This window comes from Zalophus californianus, chromosome 7 (genome assembly GCF_009762305.2).
Source record: "Zalophus californianus isolate mZalCal1 chromosome 7, mZalCal1.pri.v2, whole genome shotgun sequence".
Classification (NCBI taxonomy): Eukaryota; Metazoa; Chordata; class Mammalia; order Carnivora; family Otariidae; genus Zalophus; species Zalophus californianus.
The window spans coordinates 96170210-96189618 of NC_045601.1; the positions used below are offsets into that span (position 1 = coordinate 96170210).

General features: G+C 34.2%; 1 protein-coding gene across 5 annotated transcripts in view; it reads left to right on the forward strand.

Moving 5' to 3' along the window:
- HMGCLL1 (3-hydroxymethyl-3-methylglutaryl-CoA lyase like 1) overlaps positions 1 to 19409 on the forward strand; it is a 187386-nt gene that overhangs the window by 64715 nt on the left and 103262 nt on the right. For all 5 annotated transcript variants that reach the window (XR_003521491.1, XM_027602637.1, XM_027602640.1 and 2 more), the window contains 2 exons: positions 9642 to 9737; positions 11709 to 11857. Coding sequence is in view for 4 of the 5 variants with exons in the window: in XM_027602637.1 (XP_027458438.1) it covers positions 9642 to 9737; positions 11709 to 11857 (245 nt within the window). In the remaining variant the exon portion in view is untranslated. The remainder of the gene's footprint in view (positions 1 to 9641; positions 9738 to 11708; positions 11858 to 19409) is intronic.

The following is a 19409-nucleotide window of genomic DNA, read 5'->3' on the forward strand; positions in this document are numbered from 1 at the left end:
GTGTGAGGTGGTATCTCATTGTGGTTTTGATTTGGATTTCCCTGATGCTGAGTGATGTTGAGCATTTTTTCATATGTCTGTTGGCCATTTGTATGTCTTCTTTTGGAGAAATGACTGTTCATGTTTTCTCCCCATTTCTTGACCTGATTATTTCTTTTTGTGGGTGTTGAGTTTGATAAGTTCTTTATAGATTTTGGATACTAGCCCTTTATCTGAAAAGTCATTTGCAGATATCTTCTTCCATTCTGCAGGTTGCCTTTTATTGTTGTTGACTCTCTCCTTTGCTGTGCAAAAACTTTTTATCCTGATAAAGTCCCAATAGTTCATTTTTGCTTTTGTTTCCATTGCCTTTGGAGATGTGGCTAGCAAGAAGTTGCTGTGGCCAAGGCCAAAGAGGTTGCTGCCTGTGTTCTCCTCTAGGATTTTGATGGATTTGTGTCTCACATTTAGGTCTTTCATCCATTTTGAGTTTATTTTTGTGTATGGTGTAAGAAAGTGGTCCAGTTTCATTCTTCTGCATGTGACTGTCCAATTTTCCTAATACTATTTGTTGAAGAGATTGTCATTTTTCCATCGGATAGTCTTTCCTGCTTTGTTGAAGATTAATTGACCATAGAGTTGAGGGTCCATTTCTGGATTGTCTATTCTGTTTCATTGATCTATGTCTCTGTTCTCGTGCAACTGAATTTTGTATTCTGATTTTGTATCCTGTAGCTTTACTGAATTTTTAAATTCTAAGAGGTTTTTGTTTTTGTTTATGTGGAGTCTTAGAGTTTTCTACATTTAAGGTCATGTTATCCGTGGAGCGCCTAGGTGGTTCAGTCAGTTAAGCATCTGACTTGATTTTGGCTTAGGTCATGGTCTCAGGGTCATGAGATCAAGCCCCATGTTGGGCTTTGCACTCAACTCAGAGTCCCCTTGAGATTTTCTCTCTCCCTCTTTCTCTGTCCCTCCCCCTTCTCACTTGCATGCTCTCTTTCTCTCAAATACATAAATAAAATCTTATAAAAAAAAAGATGTCATCTGTGAACAGATAATTTTACTTCTAATTTTCCTTTGCATGCCTTTATTTTTCTTGCCTAATTGCTTTGGCTAGGACTTCTAATTATGTGTTGAATAGAAATGGAAAGAGTGGGTATCCTGTTTTATTCTTGATCTCAGAGGAAAAGTTCCTCACTGTTGAGTACAATGATAGCTGTGGGCTTCATATATGGTCCTTCTTATGTCGAAGTAATTTTATTCTATTTCTAAAGTTTTATTTGAGAGTTTTTATCATGAAACAGTATTGAATTTTGTTAAATGCTTTTTTATGAAGCATTTTTTTGGTCAAATTTTGACATATATTGAGATGATCATGTGGCTTTTATCCTTGATTCTGTCATTGTAATGTATCACATTAATCGTGCATGTTAAATCTTTCTTGCATCCCAGGGGTAAATCCCACTTGGTCATGGTGTATGATCCTTTACACATCCTATTTGGTTGGCTAGTATTTTGCAGAGGATTGTTTCCTCTGTGTTCATTAGGAATATTGCCCTGTAGTTTTATTCTCTTGTTATATCTTGTCTGGTTCTGGTATCAAGGTATCAAGACCAGCTTCTACTGAATGTTCTTATAAAATGAGTTTGGAAGTATTCCCTCCTCTTGAATTTTTTGTAAGAATTGGAAGAAGGATTGGAATTAAGATTTCTTTAAATGTTTTATAGAACTCATCTAGTCCTATGCTTTTCTTTGTTCAGTTTTACTGATTCAGTCTCATTGCTAGTTGTAGTCCAGTTGTGATTTTCCATTTCTTCACTTTTTTCTTTATTTTTTGACTGCATATTCTTAGTTTGCCTCTTTCTCATAATAGCACTGTATAATATTTTCTATGGAGAAGCTGGAAAGATGATTCAGTCTTTTCTCTTGTGGTGTTAAGGTTTTGTTTTTTGTTTTTGTTTTTGGTAGGTTAGCAGAGTGTGTTTCAGTTTAATAATACATTTTTGGTAATGTTTTGTTACATTGTATCTAATACTTTGTGATGTATAACCTTATAAACAGATAAACTATTTCCAAAGAATTACTATAGTTTTGTGCCCTTTATAGTGGAGAATTTTGATATATTCTATACTGTGATTTTTGTAAAAGATAAAAACAAAAATTTGAATGATGTACTTAATTTTATATACTGCATATTGTATTTATTTATAAGAAAGAACTTCCATTTAATTTGACATTGATGAAAACTGATTCATTCATTTACAGTTTTACACATATAATGTTTAGCAGAATTTTCTATAGGCTAGCTTCTGGTTCTATACATTTTGAAACCTGTTTCTCCTCAAATATTTACATATTTCTGGTGCCAGATATTGTAGGACATGGTGAATATAGACTTTTTGCTTAACTCTAGAATAACAATTTTAATAGGTATAACTGAGTACTGTATGTTATATAATGTATTTTATGCATTTTAAATATATGAGAATATTTATACCAATATTCTGGAAGAGCACAACAATCATGGGCTCATCCTAGTGGCAAAGTTTGTGCCTGAATTCATACATACAGAAATATAATATAGCAATGTAAAAGACCCAAATGGTATTCCAATCTTTATATGCATTACTTGAAGCCCATTACAGGAGACTCAGCATAATGATTAAAGAAACATTTTGTATAATTGCCCTTTTGTCTTCTCTTCTCATATTTGTTTTCTGCTCCAGAGCAGTAAAAGCATCTTGCCATCAAGACATATCTCTCACCTCCCATCCTATTTTCCTCCAACTTTATTGCTATTTTATTTAGATTTTCTGTCTATCTTTTCCTCTTTTTCCTGGCACTTCTCAGTTTCCCTCTTAATATACCGTGAGAAGAAATCAGGTGCAGCAGTCTTGTTAGAATGAGAGGGAGGGGTGCCTGAGTGGCTCAGTCTTCAAGCGTCTGCCTTCAGCTGGGGTCATGATCCCTGGGTCCTGGGATTGAGCCCCGCATTGGGCTCCCTGCTCCACGGGAAGCCTGCTTCTCCCTCTCCCACTCCCCCCTTTAAAATAAAATAAATAAATAAAATCTTAAAAACAAAAAAAAGAATGAGCGGGAGGAAAAATTTGAGTTCTTTAGTAGGTGATTGGAGTGAAGGAAAGGACAATGGGTAATGCTTGCCCAGTGATGATGCTTGACTTGGTCATATTGGCTGTATCAGGGCAGAGGAAAAAAGGAGTAAAAGTAGAGTTCCATATTTAGGTTATAAGATCCAGTTGTAAGAGGTGGTCAAGTAATATAATTTGGTAGATACCACTTTGCAGATAACACTGTAAAGATGGAATCTCTAAATATTTTTTTCCCTCACATTAATTTTAGACTCTACTCTAAACATTTTTGCCATTTAAGATCACAATGCTAAGTTGAATTCTTAATATTTCCACCCCATAACACAGTCTCCTCACCTTCAACAGAGCCACAGAGATGCATTGAATAATTTCCATGGTGATACAAAACAACTAAATTCCTCTTACGTATTTTGCAGTCTTGCTAGTGACTAAACTCTTATTGAGTTAAAATAATAAATGCAGTGATTTTATATGTCATCAGTGTATGTGAGACTTCCATAAAAATTTTTATAATGCAGCTCTGGAACGTCAAGCCCTGTACCATGTGTTATCTTTATAATTGAATTTGTTCTGGGAAAAGGAAAAAATGTTAATCAGTGTTAAGTGAATAGGAGTCAGTTCTTCTAAAAAAAAATAGAATAGAACCTCAGTTTTTTTCTGCACTTTTATTTAAAATTAATTATAAATATTTCAGTTTATTGAACATATCAGACAACATATATTCAGTTAGAAATGAACCATATTTACTTAGTGAATATTCTGTTTTCTCTATCAGCTGTTATTTGGAAGAGAGATCAAGAGTAATAGATGTTTTTACTTTCATTTCATTGGACTTGGAAGTGAAAGAATTTTGTGATTAAAAAAAAAGATTCTATAAAATCTTTCTCCCCATAATTATTTGAAGAATTTTAATAAAAACATATGTTTTAAGTTTAGGCTTATTAAACCCTTTTCAGTACATAGAAAGTTCAATTTTTCATAGAAAAATATGTACATACATGTGACTAGTCTTGTTCTGTGAATATTTTTGAATAGTTTCAAGTTCTATGAATAGTTTTGCTTCATTAAACCCTTATGAATAATTTGCTCTGTTAAAAAACAGGCCCCTCAGTTATTTACATTTAGCCTAGACAAAGTGTAGCTTAAATATTTGTCTCATTATTCTAGTTTAGCTTACCAAGAAAAATGTTTTCTTATCTGTGCTACATAAACTCCAGATCACATGACATTTATATTTTGTGGTTTGGTATGTACACATATACACACATATCTTTCCCTGCTGGTTTGTGTGTTTTATGTGTCTGCTTCATTTTTCTGTGCCATGTTAAATATGTAGTAAGTGCATAAAATATTGAATCAGTGTTCAAATATTGAAATGAATTTTTAAAATTACTTTTTAAGGTCTTAGGACACTTTTAAATTAACTTTGGTATCCCATCAATGTAAATTTAATAACTTGTGTACAAAATATAATTGAAACTTCTAATGTTTTTTCTCTCATTTAGTTCATGAGAAACCCTTTGTCATTGTTTAGGACTTGTGCCTTATGTTGAAATCCCAATAAACTCAGAAAACTTGGATGAGGACCCTATGTATTTAGGAGAGATTATAGTATTCAGATAATGACAAAATATTAGTAAGATGTCCAAATATGTATAATGTGGAGTGCCTAAATTTACCACATGACAGTAGCAAATAAAATCTCTAAACTATGACCATTACACTCTAATCTTTATGACTTTTTGCATATCTTTAATACTCTTGCAAAGTGTTACGCAAATATTATTATTTGAATCCATATATAAAGTGGATTCCCAAGAAATTGATTAACCAAGGTATAGCCGGTTTTGTTGGCCAGATAGACTTAGATATTGCCATTTCCAGACTGTGGCCAGATGATAGCAAAGTATGTTATCAACCAAATTATGGGGATTTTTATGATCGTAAATGAAAAGTCACAGCAAAATCTTTAAAATATGTTAAATCAAACCAGATGTAGAAAGGTTTCATTAAAATGTCAAAATAGTGCTGTAAAGGAATAGTTCCATTATTGTTTGAATAATAGTTTAAACTTTAGACATTAAAATAACATCAAGATTGAAGTATAGCATAAGCTTCCTAAGAGTAAAAAAAAATAGTAAGGCCAGAATTTTATACCTTTACTTGAAACCTGTTTTATTTATTCATTGTAATAAAATTATATCCTATCAGGATTTTCTAAAGCTCTTTACATAACTGTTTTTATTGACCAAATTTAGACTGAATGCTACTACTTATTAGATTACCTCATTATACTGCGACTATTTTAAAAAAGGAAAAAGTACTGATTTGTTGGAATCAAATTTATGGATTAAAATTTCACAATGGTATCTTCAGTGATTATCAAAGTTTTGGTTTTCTGACCTGGAAATTTGGTCACTATCATCTCTATTCATTTTTCAGTTTTATTGACTGAAACATCTCTTCAAATTTTTATTAATTTACATTTGGAATGAAATAATAGCATACAGGTCAATATGACCTATATTTCTTAAAGAATGTGTTTTGTGCCCTTTATGCTGCTTTTTGATGCACACTTTAACCAAATCTGTATATTGGTTAGAAAAACACTTTATTCATTTCTGTTACCATGGTTATGTAAATGTTTCTTTTTTTTTTTTAAAGATTTTATTTATTTGAGAGAGAATGAGAGAGAGAGAGAAAGCACAAGAGGGAGGCAGGTCAGAGGGAGAAGCAGAATCCTGCTGAGCAGGGAGACCAGTGTGGAACTCGATCCTGGGACTCCAGGATCATGACCTGAGCTGAAGGCTGTAGCTTAACAAACTGAGCCACCCAGGCACCCATATGTAAATATTTCTAATAAATATTTAAACATGCTATGTTTAGTTAGACATATTAGTAATATTACTGTCCAGTAAATACTGTCCAGTAATATTAAGATTACTGTCCAGTGTTGTTTTAGATTTCATTACAGTGCCCTAAAACTAGTAGTAACTTTGCTTGAAATTAGGAGTGGTATTCTAATTTTTTTACTATAATTTGTGTGTACATGTTTGCATGTACATTTGTGTGTGTGAGAGAAAGAGACAGACACAGAAAGGCCGACCTCACAATCTAGCATCAGACAGAAAGGCTAAATTCATAGATATGTAATAAAAGACTGTGTTGAAATATGCACAAATGCTAAATAATTTTAAAAGGCTATAAACTAATGGGGATTACATTTTTGAATAAAGTCCTCTCCCTTACACGACTAGCCAGTGTGTCCTATTAATTTTTCCTGGGAGCTTCTATTCCCAGTACCATTCTTATGGAACTTGTTGCATACTGAATTCTCACAATTGCCTGAGAATTGCCTCACTTGTGTCTAGACTACCCTTTGCCTTGCTCTTTCCAAAATACTGCATGCATCTCAGTCTTCAGCTAATTCAACACCAATTCCTGGTGGCTTTCTACTGCCTTCTGTATTTTTAGATAATGTGAACATAACTGGAGGACAATCACAGTGTATGGTCCCCTATCTTCACTTATAATCTATTCCCACTTTATTTACCCATAATCTTCTCTAGCCAGATAATGCTTTCCTCTTGCAGCACCTATTGCTCCCTCTTTTCCAGCTCTATTGATTTTTCTGTGTTTCAGCTTTTATGGCTATGTAATGAATTACCTGAGAACTTAGTGGTATAAATAAATATGTGCTATGCTCATGAAATCTGAGTGTTGGAATTTGAACAGGTCACACACAGGAGGACACCTGTCTCTGGTCCACAGTGTCTGGGGCTTCATCTGGGTGACTTGAATGCTGGAGGCTAAAGCCATCTGAATGCTCTTTCAGTCACAAATTTAGGAGCTGATGCTGGCTGTTGTCTGGGGGCCTTAGTTTCTTTGCACGTGGGTCTTTCCACCTGGGCTCCTGCACATGGCCTCTCTGCAGAAGCTAATTTTTCTCACTGCATGTTAACTGATTTCCCTGCAGTGGCTCTCCTCCCACCCCCAAAGAGAAAGCCATATGGAAGCTGTATCCTTTTTTATAACCTGGGCTCTCAAGTCACATGTTATTATTTCTGTTATACTCTATTGCTTGGAGCAATCACAAGTCTGCCCAGATTTAAGTAGAGGTAACACAGTTCACCTCTTGATAGGGACTGTTGAGCTTCTGGAAGAGCATGTAGGATTAGAGATATTGCTGTGGCCACTTTTTAAATTTTATTTATTTTATTTATTTTTAAAGATTTATTAATTAGAGAGTGAGAGGGGGAGGGGGGCAGAGGGAGAATCTCAAGCAGACACCCCACTGAGCACAGAACCCGACCCAGGGCTTAATCTCAAGACCCTGAGATCATGACCTGATCCGAAATCAAGAGCTGGCCACTTAACCGACAGAGCCACCCAGGCGCCCTTAGCTTTTTAAATTTTAATATGCCATAGTCATGTCCTACCATTTGTATCCCATTCCTCTTGTAACTCTCCTAGACTATTAGAGGGCCTACAAACCTTTCACCTTTCTGAACTCATTTAACCTGTGCTCTCGTTTATAGCCAGTATATTCCTTTACATTCTTTTCCATATGCATCTGTTTTATCTCCCCAACTCTACTGCAAATTATTTAGTGCAAGGACTTTACTTTCCTGTATTTATATTTACCACAGGTCTAGTATAGGGTTTTGGACACAGTAGGTGCTTAATAAACATCTGGCTTAAAGTCAAATAGGCTCAAAATGAAATTAGAGACTTGGGTTCTATGCATTGTAGATGAACACAGTGATTAGTCTTTGTACAGAATGCAGATATTGGTGGCAGATAGTGAATGTGATCCCTAAGAAGTAAGCAAGAATCATCTTTTAGACAGAAGTAAATGTGTTTGGATCGAATGAAACTTGGAGGCTTAAATGTCAGTAAGGTATGATGGCAGTCAACTTTTTTTACATCTTAATTTTAAATTTAAAATGTATTAAAAACTCATTTAATCCATATTATATTCCTTGAAAGTATTAAATGTAATTCCACTGGCATTTCACTGAAAGTAAGACCGATTGGCTAATAGCAGTAAATATTGTAATATTTCATATTTTTAAGTGCATAGTTATAAAGCATTTTTACTTTAATTTTTATTTCATTTTAAAATTAAAAATAAGGGGCACCTGGGTGGCTCAGTCAGTTAACTGTCTTCAGCTCAGGTCATGATCCCAGGGTCCTGGGATCGAGCCCCACATTGGGCTCCCTGCTCAGCGGGAAGCCTGCTTCTCCCTGTCACACTCCACCTGCTTGTGTTCCCTCTCGCACTGTCTTTCTCTCTCAAATAAAAAAACTTTAAAAAATTAAAAATAATACTTCCTTATTGTAACAAGTCAAGATGGATAGAGAAAAAGCAAGTCTTTCCTCATCCATTCCCATATTGAAGATACAGATTTTGGTTTGGTGCATTTTACAGCTTTCTCCATGCTCATTTTGTATACTTTTCATTATTTATATATTATTCCTTTTGTTTATTGTTCCTGCCATAATTTATTTCCTAAATATGTAAAGCTCATGATTATGTCAGTGGTAATTTGTCTATGTGATGATTATGAGATTTGATCATCAGTTATTTGCTCTAAGAGGCTAAATTAAAGACTTTGTGGCAAACTAGAAGATTTGATAATTTAAGGTTGATTTTTAAAGATTCATAGAAAATATAGAAGAATAAAGGTTTGGAAGGATGGGTTAAATTTTCTTACTATGTGCTCCATTGAATGCATTTGTTTTCATTATGAGAACAAATAGTAATCCATTGATAATAATGCATAGGACACTATGACTATTACTAAAATATTTATGCTAACCAAATAATATACTATCATCTCAGCCTTGTTAAATTATTCAAACAGATGTGTAATTTTTTTACTAAATAATGTAAAATTTCATACATTGAAAGTTGTTTAGACATAAAATTTTCACATGGAAGGCAAATGCATGGCATATTTCCTTTAAAACTCTCCCCAGTGGAGGGGTGCCTGGGTGGCTCAGTCAGTTAAACATTGGTGCTCTTGGTTTCCACTCAGGTCATGATCTCAGGGTCATGGGATCGAGCCACATGTCAGGCTCCGTGCTGAGCAGAAAGTCTTTCTGAGACTCTCCCTCTCCCCCTCCCTCTTTCCCTCCCCCTGCTCTTGCACTCTCTCTCCCCCCACCACTTTCAAATAAATAAATAAATAAAATAAAATCTTAAAACCCTCTCCTTAATCTCAAGGGTATTTTTATTTGAAACTTGAGTTGTGAAATGAAGGGAAGAGACTAAAAATCAGTCAAGTGAAAATAGTAAAGTTAAGAATTGTTGACTATTTGTAATCATTTAGCCAGGTCCTGTTATGTGAATAAGTTAAACCCAGATCTAGTTTTCATGTATTTATGACTTTAGAAACTACTTATCTTCAGCTACATTGGCATAGCTTATTATTTCTAACATTAATTTATAGAATATAATTGTGTGTGTAATTATAACCTTCCTATAAAACTAAACCATGCTCAATAAAATATTTAAAGTTGATTATATATAACTATTTTGTATTTCAGATGGCTGATCACACTGAAGTGATGAAAGGCATTCATCAATACCCAGGAGTTCGATATCCTGTCCTTACTCCTAATCTTCAGGGTTTTCACCGTGCTGTAAGTGTGCTACTTATTATTTTTATATCAATATGCTTCTTACTGTTTTAAGGTCTTTACCTAGTTAAAACGGTGTCAGATGTCGCTTCCTTGTTACCCTGTATAAATGCCATTCTAACATAGGTACATGAGTACAATGTGATCTGTAAACCCCGGGGTATTGTTAGGGACTGAATTCTTCCACATTAATGGCCCTTCCAGTTTAACCATTCAGGAATCAAAACACAAAAATACAGTTATCCGTTTTGATGAAATTCTTCCGAGAGTATATTTTGTGCTTCCCTCTTAAATAAGGAATACAGAATTTAACTTAAACATTTCTCAAATTAATATTATAATTATTAATCTTATCATAGTGGATCATTTTTGTCAACTTTTTGGATCAACTCTCTGATGCTCTTGTTCCCACCCTCTAGGTGAAGCTAATCACTGTCATTTGAAGTTGCCTCTAACAACCTTCCCTGTTCCTCTTCTTGTTGGTTTCTTCCAGTCCTGTGTGACTTAAGAATTTATATGCAAAAAGTTTTAATAGTGACACATACAAGAAGAATCAGAGCAATTTTAAGTCATGGCTTGAGATGTTACGCTCACATGGCTTTACTGTAAAAGTTTGGCAGCAGCTATTTCTGGTGTTAATATTTTTCACTTTTGTCTTTGGGACTGTGTTGCCTAATTTTGAGGTTGTGGTTGCTAGTTGATATATCACCTGTTGTGTAGCTTGTTAAAACGACTCTTGTTTATTTTGATAAATTTTTTTATCCCATTGTAAAGAAAGAGGCATTTTACAAAATTATAAATATTGCTGTCACTGGTCCTAACAGAGTAGAGAATGTCTCCACCTTGAAAAAGATACCAACTGAGTGCACACCCTCGTGATAGCTTGGAGGGGCAGGCAATGGAGTGCAACTAGTGGCTTGGGAGTCAGGCGCACCTGTGCTCAAAGCAGGACTTCAGAACTTTTAGTAGCTTTAGTGATTTATAGCCTCTTTGGGCCACAGTTTTGTCATCTATAAAATGGGCAAAATGATACTTAGTTTATAAGATTATGGGTTAGAGATAGGGCGTACAAAGCCCTATTACTAACAACAATACTGGTACATAGTAAGTGTTCAAATAAATAGAATTTTAATTTTAGAAGTTAAAAATTTATTTTGGGTGGAGGACTAGAAGCCAGTGTTTTTTTAAATGAAGAAAAAAATGACATTTTCTTTCTTAATATATTAATAGAGTATCAGGAAGAGAGGAGAATCTTGCACAGTGCTAGAGATACATTAATAGAAAGTCTTTAAAAATCCAGCTGGAAAATGAAGAAACTTGATATTTGAAAACAAGTCACTGGAGAAGCCTGGAGCAAGGACAAAGGATGGCAAAGGGGAAAAATGTTGAGGTTAATATTTTGGATTTAAAGACTGGTTAAGAGGATTAAGACATTAGACACACAAAAGTATGGTTGTAGCAGTCAAGGTATGAAACAACAGAAGCTAGGTTAAGAGACAGGAAGAAAATTTTGGGCAATGTCTAAATGATGAATTGGAAAAACATTTTTCTGTTAGGTTATGGGAAGACAAAAACAAAGCATTTACTTTCCTCTATTTTAATAATTGGTCTAAGAAGAATGTTTCCCATAGATATTAAAAGGTTTTATTGGGGTGCTAGTATTTTCCATAATTACAGTTAAGATATTTCTGAAGTCTACACATAATTTAGGAAAGGTAAAATTAAATTAGAACATCATCACTGTGTTTTCTGTGCCTCAGATTTATGGGTGTTGCAGTTTAGAAAGTTCTTGTGTTATCACCAAATATTTTTAAGTTTGAAAAGAGCGTAAGGATGAGCAGACTCCAATTTTAAATTCCAAGGCGAATGTTAAAGAACACAAGTATGCCTTTATTGAGTAGTTAATATTTCTTCTAATGCTATGATGTACATTTTGGAAATTTCTAGCTTTTGCCTTTAAATTCTCTTTTTCAGGTTGCTGCTGGAGCCACTGAGATATCAGTTTTTGGTGCTGCATCTGAATCCTTTAGCAAGAAGAATATTAACTGTTCTATTGAAGAAAGTATGGAGAAGTTTGAGGAGGTTGTTAAGTCTGCGAGGCACATGAATATTCCAGCACGAGGGTATTTATGAAATCTCACAAATGCTATTTAGTTGATATCTATTGTATAAGTTCATTTATGAACTATGTAGACATTACTTTGCCTTTCATAATATATGTAGGGTGTCTTTTGTACCTGGTATGATCCGGGCTGTCACTGTATAGTGATACACCTTGTGTATATCACTTAATAATTATTAGTGTATCCAGCTTTGAAGTGTATAATGCAGCTAAGATCAGAGGCACACTTGACATTGCAAGCCTGACATTGCGTGCAAACCTGACATTGTTACTCATTTTATTAATACTTACCCAAATGCAGCCATCAGTTCATCTCAGCCTGCTGCGGGTTGAAAAATTTGTGTAAACTCATAGTAGCGTTTGGGAAGGAATCATCTAATGTGGTTTCCACAGCTTTAACCTTTTTTTAAGAACCATGACTTTTTCTTCAAATATTATTTTATGTAGAACTTCAATACAGTGTGTAAAACATAAAATTGAGCCTTTGAGCTGCCCTGGGAAATTCAGCCCATCATTTCACCCATTCAACCTCCCCCTCAACAGCCGACTTCCCTGTTTTCCTTGTGTGACCCGAAAACACAGACAAATGGGGAAGGAGGAGAGACCTGTTTCCAGAACCAGCAGTTGCAGTGTGGACTGCAAATAGGCTGTACTCCCAGGCCTATGCTCTGTGAAATGTATAATGAACTATTGGTTACTTAAGAAAGCATTTGTTTCTAAGACATTAGCTAATTTTCTATTGCTTTTTATATTTACAGAGATATGATAATCTTAGCATGTTAACAAATTAAAATGCAGAGCATTTGTAAGAGAAGCCCGAGAGCTGTAATTGGATTTAGAGGCAGGTTGTACTTCCCTTGGTTGAGGTGAGCAAAATTCAGAGTGGCAAAGGAAGGTTCGGTGGTTAATGAAAAGGCAAGTGGACCCAATTTTGAGTGATGGTATTAGAAGAGGGTTAGAAGTCACTCGAGGTCATTTGGCGAGCAAATAGAATACACCACAGGGCACTATCTTGTTGGTTGGCTTACTTTTGTTACCTCCTTCTTCCTCTCTCCATAGTGATAGTTTCCAGCATGAGTTTTTAAAAATACAAAATTGTTCTCGTAATTGAAATATATACATATCATGGAAGGCACATACAAGAAAAATTTAAAAACCAAGATAATGTGTTTCCATAGATAGAAAATAAAGGATATGTAGTTTTAAGGCAAAAGTGAATAACCACCATCAAAAAGAAGAAATGCACTATCATTTTCTAAATTCAAACATACAGAAGTTGTTTTGTCTCTCTTTCCTTTGAAGGAAAGGGAAAAAGAAGAGGGCATTCTATTTTAATGTGTGTTTAAATGTGGAGTGTATGTTTTACGGTAAAGTCATTCTTACTGAAAAGTTGAAAACAATGCCTAACTATACAAAGTAAAGTGCATGCACAGCTTGCACTTCAAATAGAAAGTTTGTTTTTTTTCAAATGGCAAGTTTTTTTTAAATGTTAAAAGATGGATGTAAATTTGGTTTTTGTCTTCATAAGGTAGGATAGGTAATGTATTAAAGCTAATGGAAACCCTAAATCCTCTTGAGTACTGATTGTTGAGCAATTAATATTGTCCCGTCAGCAAAGAAACTCCTAACCATGCTACAACTTAAAAAGTTTGCCAGGCCTTATAAGAAGGGTACAGGGTGCAAGATGGTTACAAAGTGACCCACAGTCCAATTTTGTTCCTTGGGAGCACAACCCGTAGATTTTCTGAAACACTATTTATTCATTTTTAGAAATACACCTTTCAGTATGGGAGTTTGCTCTTTGTGCAGTAGAGAATTCTCTTCCTCCTCCCCCAAACTTTTACAGAGTTTAAATTAGATTTTATTTTTACTGGCAATCGATATTTTAGATACTCATTATTAAAAGTCATAGGTCATTAGTCATCATTTAAGAAAGTCATGCTCAGCCAGTTGAAACTGAAGTAGATGCTTCAGCATGTCTTACTAAGGCAACATGGCAACAGCTGCATCAACATGTACTTGATCACCATCCAGAAAATTTATGTCATCAGCTGTCAGATTTAAAGGCCGTAAGGCAGTACACATTTTATAAATGCTCACTAAAACCATTTAAATTTTTATAAAAATAGTTAACTTTCATATGGTTTAAATAGCAGCTTTTATTAAAGTTACGAGGGCTATTGTTGGATTCCCCCCTCCCTGAAACACATATATACACATGCATGTGTACACATTTTTTTATATGTGCTCAGGACTTCGCATAACATCTGGGACACATTGGGAAAACATACCATGCCAAATCATTGACATAAAATGCAAAGTCAGCTAAATGCCGCTGAATATACATTATATATGAATGAACAATGAAATGTCTACTTTTTAGACTTCATTTTTTAATGTGTAATTCATATGACATGTTTGAAATAGGTTATTTTTCTATTTGTCTAAATTTTTTAAAAAGTGAAAAAGGCAAGGAAAAATAAAAGTCTGTGATAAATGTGATCATTTTCTCTTTTTATCAATGCATTTGTTGAAATAATTATCTCTTGGCTTGTCAAGATCCCTTCAAAATTGAAATGCCTCGAGATATGAAGGTAGTATTTTCATATATCAGACATTTAGCTTTATTCCTTTTTGTCTAAGTATCGACTTACCTTCAATGAAGTCACAAGAATCACATGCTTGCTCTCTTTGTGAGAATATTAATTTAAAAAAGGAAACTATCACTAAGGAGCCATTATTAATTTTACTATTAAAATGCTTATAAATAAGTTCACAAAGTCAGCAGGTGTACATAACAAAGCAAAACTTGTTACATAATTACATTTTAGGCCTCTCCTACAAAATCACTTAAAATGAGTTGATCCATGATTACTCTGAAAGTCTGAACCTACTGAAAGTTGAAAGAAGTATATTTGTAACAATTTTTTGACTTTCCCAGAAGTCAAACAAAATTATCCATCCATTGTTAAAAAAAAATTACACAATGCAAAAATATTTAACCGTGAACTGTAACTGCTGAAATTCTTAAATTCCTGGAAAAAAGGTACAAAATAATGAGAATAAGGAGTAAAAGACAAATTAGTTGTTAAACTAATAAAGATAATAATATATAACTTTTAGATACAGAAAAACAAAATGCAATTTTAGGATGTGGTTAATGTTTTACTTTTCAAATTAGAGTTTTTGTTTTCTTTGGGTAAATAGCCAGTAGTGGAATGACTGGATGGTATGGAATTAGTATTTTTAATTTTTTGAGGAATCTCCACTTTGTTTTCCACAGTGCCTGCCAGTTTACATTCTCACCAACAATGCATGAGGGTTCCTTTTTTGCGACCTCAGTGCTAACACTTGCTATGTATTTTTTTTTTAATCTTTCTGATACTAGCTATTTTGAAAGGTATGAGGTGATATCTCCTTGTGGTATGATTTACATTTCCCTGATGATTCATGATGTTGAGCATCTTTTCATGTGTCCCTTGGCCATCTCTGTGTCTTTGGAAAAAATGTATTCAGGTCTTTTGCCCACTTTAATTGGATTATTTTTTGATATTGAATTGTATAAGTTCTTTATTTTTTATATTAGCTCCTTATCAGTTATATCATTTGCAGATATCTTCCTGCCACTTGGTAGGTTGCCTTTTCATTTTGTTGTTGGTCTCCTTCACTGTGCAAAATCTTTTTATGTTGGTATAGTCTGAATAGTTCATTTTTGCTTTTGTTTTCCTAGAGGGCATAATTTTTGCATCTCTTGATCTATGACCCTCACCACCTACTTTCTTCTTAGCTGAGACCAATAAAAATCCAATCTGGTTTAAAGGCTTCTGAATAAGATTGTATTATGTCTATCAGTGACCATTTCTTTGATGAAACACCCATGAAGTTAGGAAATTCTTATGCTTATTATTTTTTGACTAGTTGTCAAAAAATTTATTGACTAGCTCTGTATAATTTCTGACCTTTAAAATGGTAATCCTTCTGTCGTGAAGTAAGGGCACAGCCCTCTCCCTCAAAGTGGTCAGTTTTCACGGGTTTTCCTTTTGAGAGATAATTTATAACACCCACTTAATCAAGAACTTGCAGCCTTCTTGTTTGTTAGCCAACCCATTTAGGTCATTTTGCCCATGTTGTATTTCTCATTCCCCTCTGTCTGATAAAACATGTCATTACGGATTCTGATCCTGACCCTGAAGGTAATAGCAATATTATTGAGCATGATAGTGAGCGTCATTATTTAAGTCTCAATTTTTTAAATACACGGTGACTGGCAGTTAGTGTTTCTCATGACTAATATAGCAAATACCTTCCATTGGATGATCTACCCCAATGGAATTCACTTGCATATATGGCACCATCTTCTAAGTGGACAGTTTATTGGTCAGGTTCCTTTCCAACCTCTGTTAAACTGAGGCCTTTGTGTTGGCCTGGAAGAAAAATCAGAAGAGCAATTCATAGCATCATTTACCAAAAGATGGTACATAAAACTGTAAAAATGAGACATCTGTTAAAGCTATTTTCTGTCATGCATATGGTTTGAGGGTTTATACATTTTTTTTTAGCCTTACATATTATTCCAGCACTGCTATGTATCAGAATAACACATACCCGCAATAGTTAATATGTGTAAGCTGTGTTGGTACAGTTATGTCTAAACAGCCTTCATATAGAGCTTTTGAGGAAAGAATGTGTTTTTTTCATTTCTCATGAAATTAGCATTTGAGAGCTAAAAGAGCATCTTAGCAGAATTGCTCCTTGAGACCAAGGGACAGTCTTTATTTCTTATATCATCCACAGTGTTAAGTGTTTAACAGGCTTTCACAGTCCACTTTTGGTTGGGTTATTAATAATGGAATGTTATTTTGTATTGTCTATAGGTGGATGTACTCCGCATGACTGCATCAAACCAGCCCCTACATTTAAATGTCTTAATTACGTTTAATTGACATCACATGTCATCTCCTTGCTCTTGGCATTGCTTTTCTCATCTGAGGATAGCAGTGGTTGATTGCTTCCTTTCAAGGTGGTTTGCAAAATTTTTTCCAGGCTTTTCCTCATCCTTTTTGCCAGAATGGTGAAAGGATGTAGGATACTTGTGGGAAGGTAGGCTTGGGTAAGGCCTCACTGTAGGTACTTTTTCATGACTCAGTTTTACCAGAAAAAGTTGTTAAAGACTTGAATGCCTCAGTTTCTCTTTTATCATGATTTTGCATAATACTAATACATGGCCTTAACAAGCACAAATAAAAATAAAACAACTCACATTTCTATCCACAGTTTATTGTAACACCATGCTTTTAATTTTAGCACAATGAGCTTCAATATCAGTTGGCAAATCCTTTATTATTCGGTCATCCTATGTAATATATCCTATATGATATTTAAAATATTCTACATCTGAACTCATAAATATATGCTATCTTCTCTGGCTAGAGGATTTAGAACTTTAATAGCCTGTATGAGGTTATACATTTAGAATAAAGATTAGGAATTGCATAGAAAATTATTCAAATGATGAAAACATCACCTTAACACATTTGTGGATTAATTCATTCAAGAAATATTGAGTATTTTATATAATGAACTGTCTAGTGATACTGTATGGAATATGAAAATGAAAAAGTAGCCTATCCTCAAAGCAGACTGGAGAATAATATATAGAGAAATAATTATTGTATTGTCAAGGCAAATACATTGAGAGACATACAGAAAAATCCTATTCAAGTTTAAAGTAATACTATATTAAATTTCTCTGGGGTAATTTGGAGAAACTTAATGCAGAAGGTGTCAGTAAAATGAAGTCATTAAAGATAGGTAAATATATGGAAGCATAATCAGAAATAATGGCCTTTTCAGGTGGGGCAGGAAATCTACAAAGAACAAAGGCATAGTGAAGAGAAGTCTCAAATGTGCTTAGATGACAGGGAAAAGTTTACTTTCACTGGAATGGGAGTTTTTGAAGCTGTGTAATGGGAGAGAGGTAGAGAGTTAGGTTGAAGTTTCACAAATTGCTGAACTTGAATACCAAGTGTATTTGGTAGACAATGGCAAGGCACTAAAGATTTTCAAAGTATAAAACTGTAAACAGATCCGTGTTGTAGTCATATTATTTTGTCAATAGATATTGGTGTACAAATGAGTGATGTGAGACCAGAGGCAAGGGAAGCATTTAGGAGATGTTTGCAGCTGTCCTGGAGAAGCTATTCAGGGACTGTTTTGTATACTTGGGCTGGCACTGGCAGAGGTCATGTGCTACAGAGGCTGGAGAGGAAGAACCAGCCAACCCAAGTTATTGAATATGTTCTCAAAGATGACCTTTAAGTGATCTGGCAGGACAGATTCTGAAAATGACTGTATTACTATTATTATTATTTTTTTAATGGCAAATGCAGGGGAAACAGGAATGAGCACCATTTTGGACATACTGAGCTTAATATGCCATGTGAATATGTCAGGGAATCAATTTGTAATGTTCATGAGATTTTTGAGTTTTTCCTGGAGTTATCTATCTGCGTAATGATGAAAGACAGAGACTGTGGGGGACTGAGTTGATGCAGAGACTCCCTTTTTTGTTCCGATTACAAACACATAAATATAACCACTTATAAAACATACAGCCAAACTCAGAAAGGAAAGTCCTCAGATTTCATCAAAGAAAGTGTGGTAAGCATGCAGGTTGATGCCACTAACACATGGGGTATCTATTTCAGATATCCCTAGTGGCTTGAAAATGGGATTTTAATGTCTATATGGGAAAAGACAGATATTCTACTAAAACATGGATTTGAAAGTGATTATTCTTGGAGGTGGGAATCACCTCCTTGTAAATGCAAAGTCAGTGGAACTTGTTGGTATATCCTGGAAACCCAAATTAAGAAATTCAGGTAGAAATTTGTCCAAGAACTGGTAAAGTCCATAGAGCAAGGGCCAAAGGAAGTCAGATCTTGTTTATAAAGACATTTGAATAAGTCAAGACTCTCATGGAATTCCTACAGAAGCTAAAATCACTGTGAAAAGACACAGTAAAATTTATAAACCACATGATGATACACAGTGTATGCTAAGAAAAAAATAAGCAAAAATATATAGGAAAACTTTTAACAGAAAGGAAGGAAATAGAACAATCTGAAGAGAGATTGTAAATTAACTCAAAATAAAGAGGAAAAGGAAGAACATAAAAACAGATCTTTATAAAAAATAAGCTTTTACAAAAAGAAACATTTCTTTAAATTAAAAATACATTTATTAAATGAAAATGATTGCATTGAACAGCAGATTATATACAGTTGAAAGGGGTATTAGTGACTGGAAGTAGGATTTAAGGAAATTGCAATAATAAAACACAGAAAAAATTAATAGGACTTTTGGAAGTGAGGTTAAGAGAGAATGCCTAACAAAATTTTCAGGAGAAAAAAAGGAAATCAGATGTGAGCGATAGGTTTTATGAATTAATACCTTGAGGATTTTCTAGATTTGAAGAAAAACATCAATGTAAATATTAAAAAAGTATAACAAGTCCTGACATTCTCATGGTAAAATGTAGAATATTAGATATA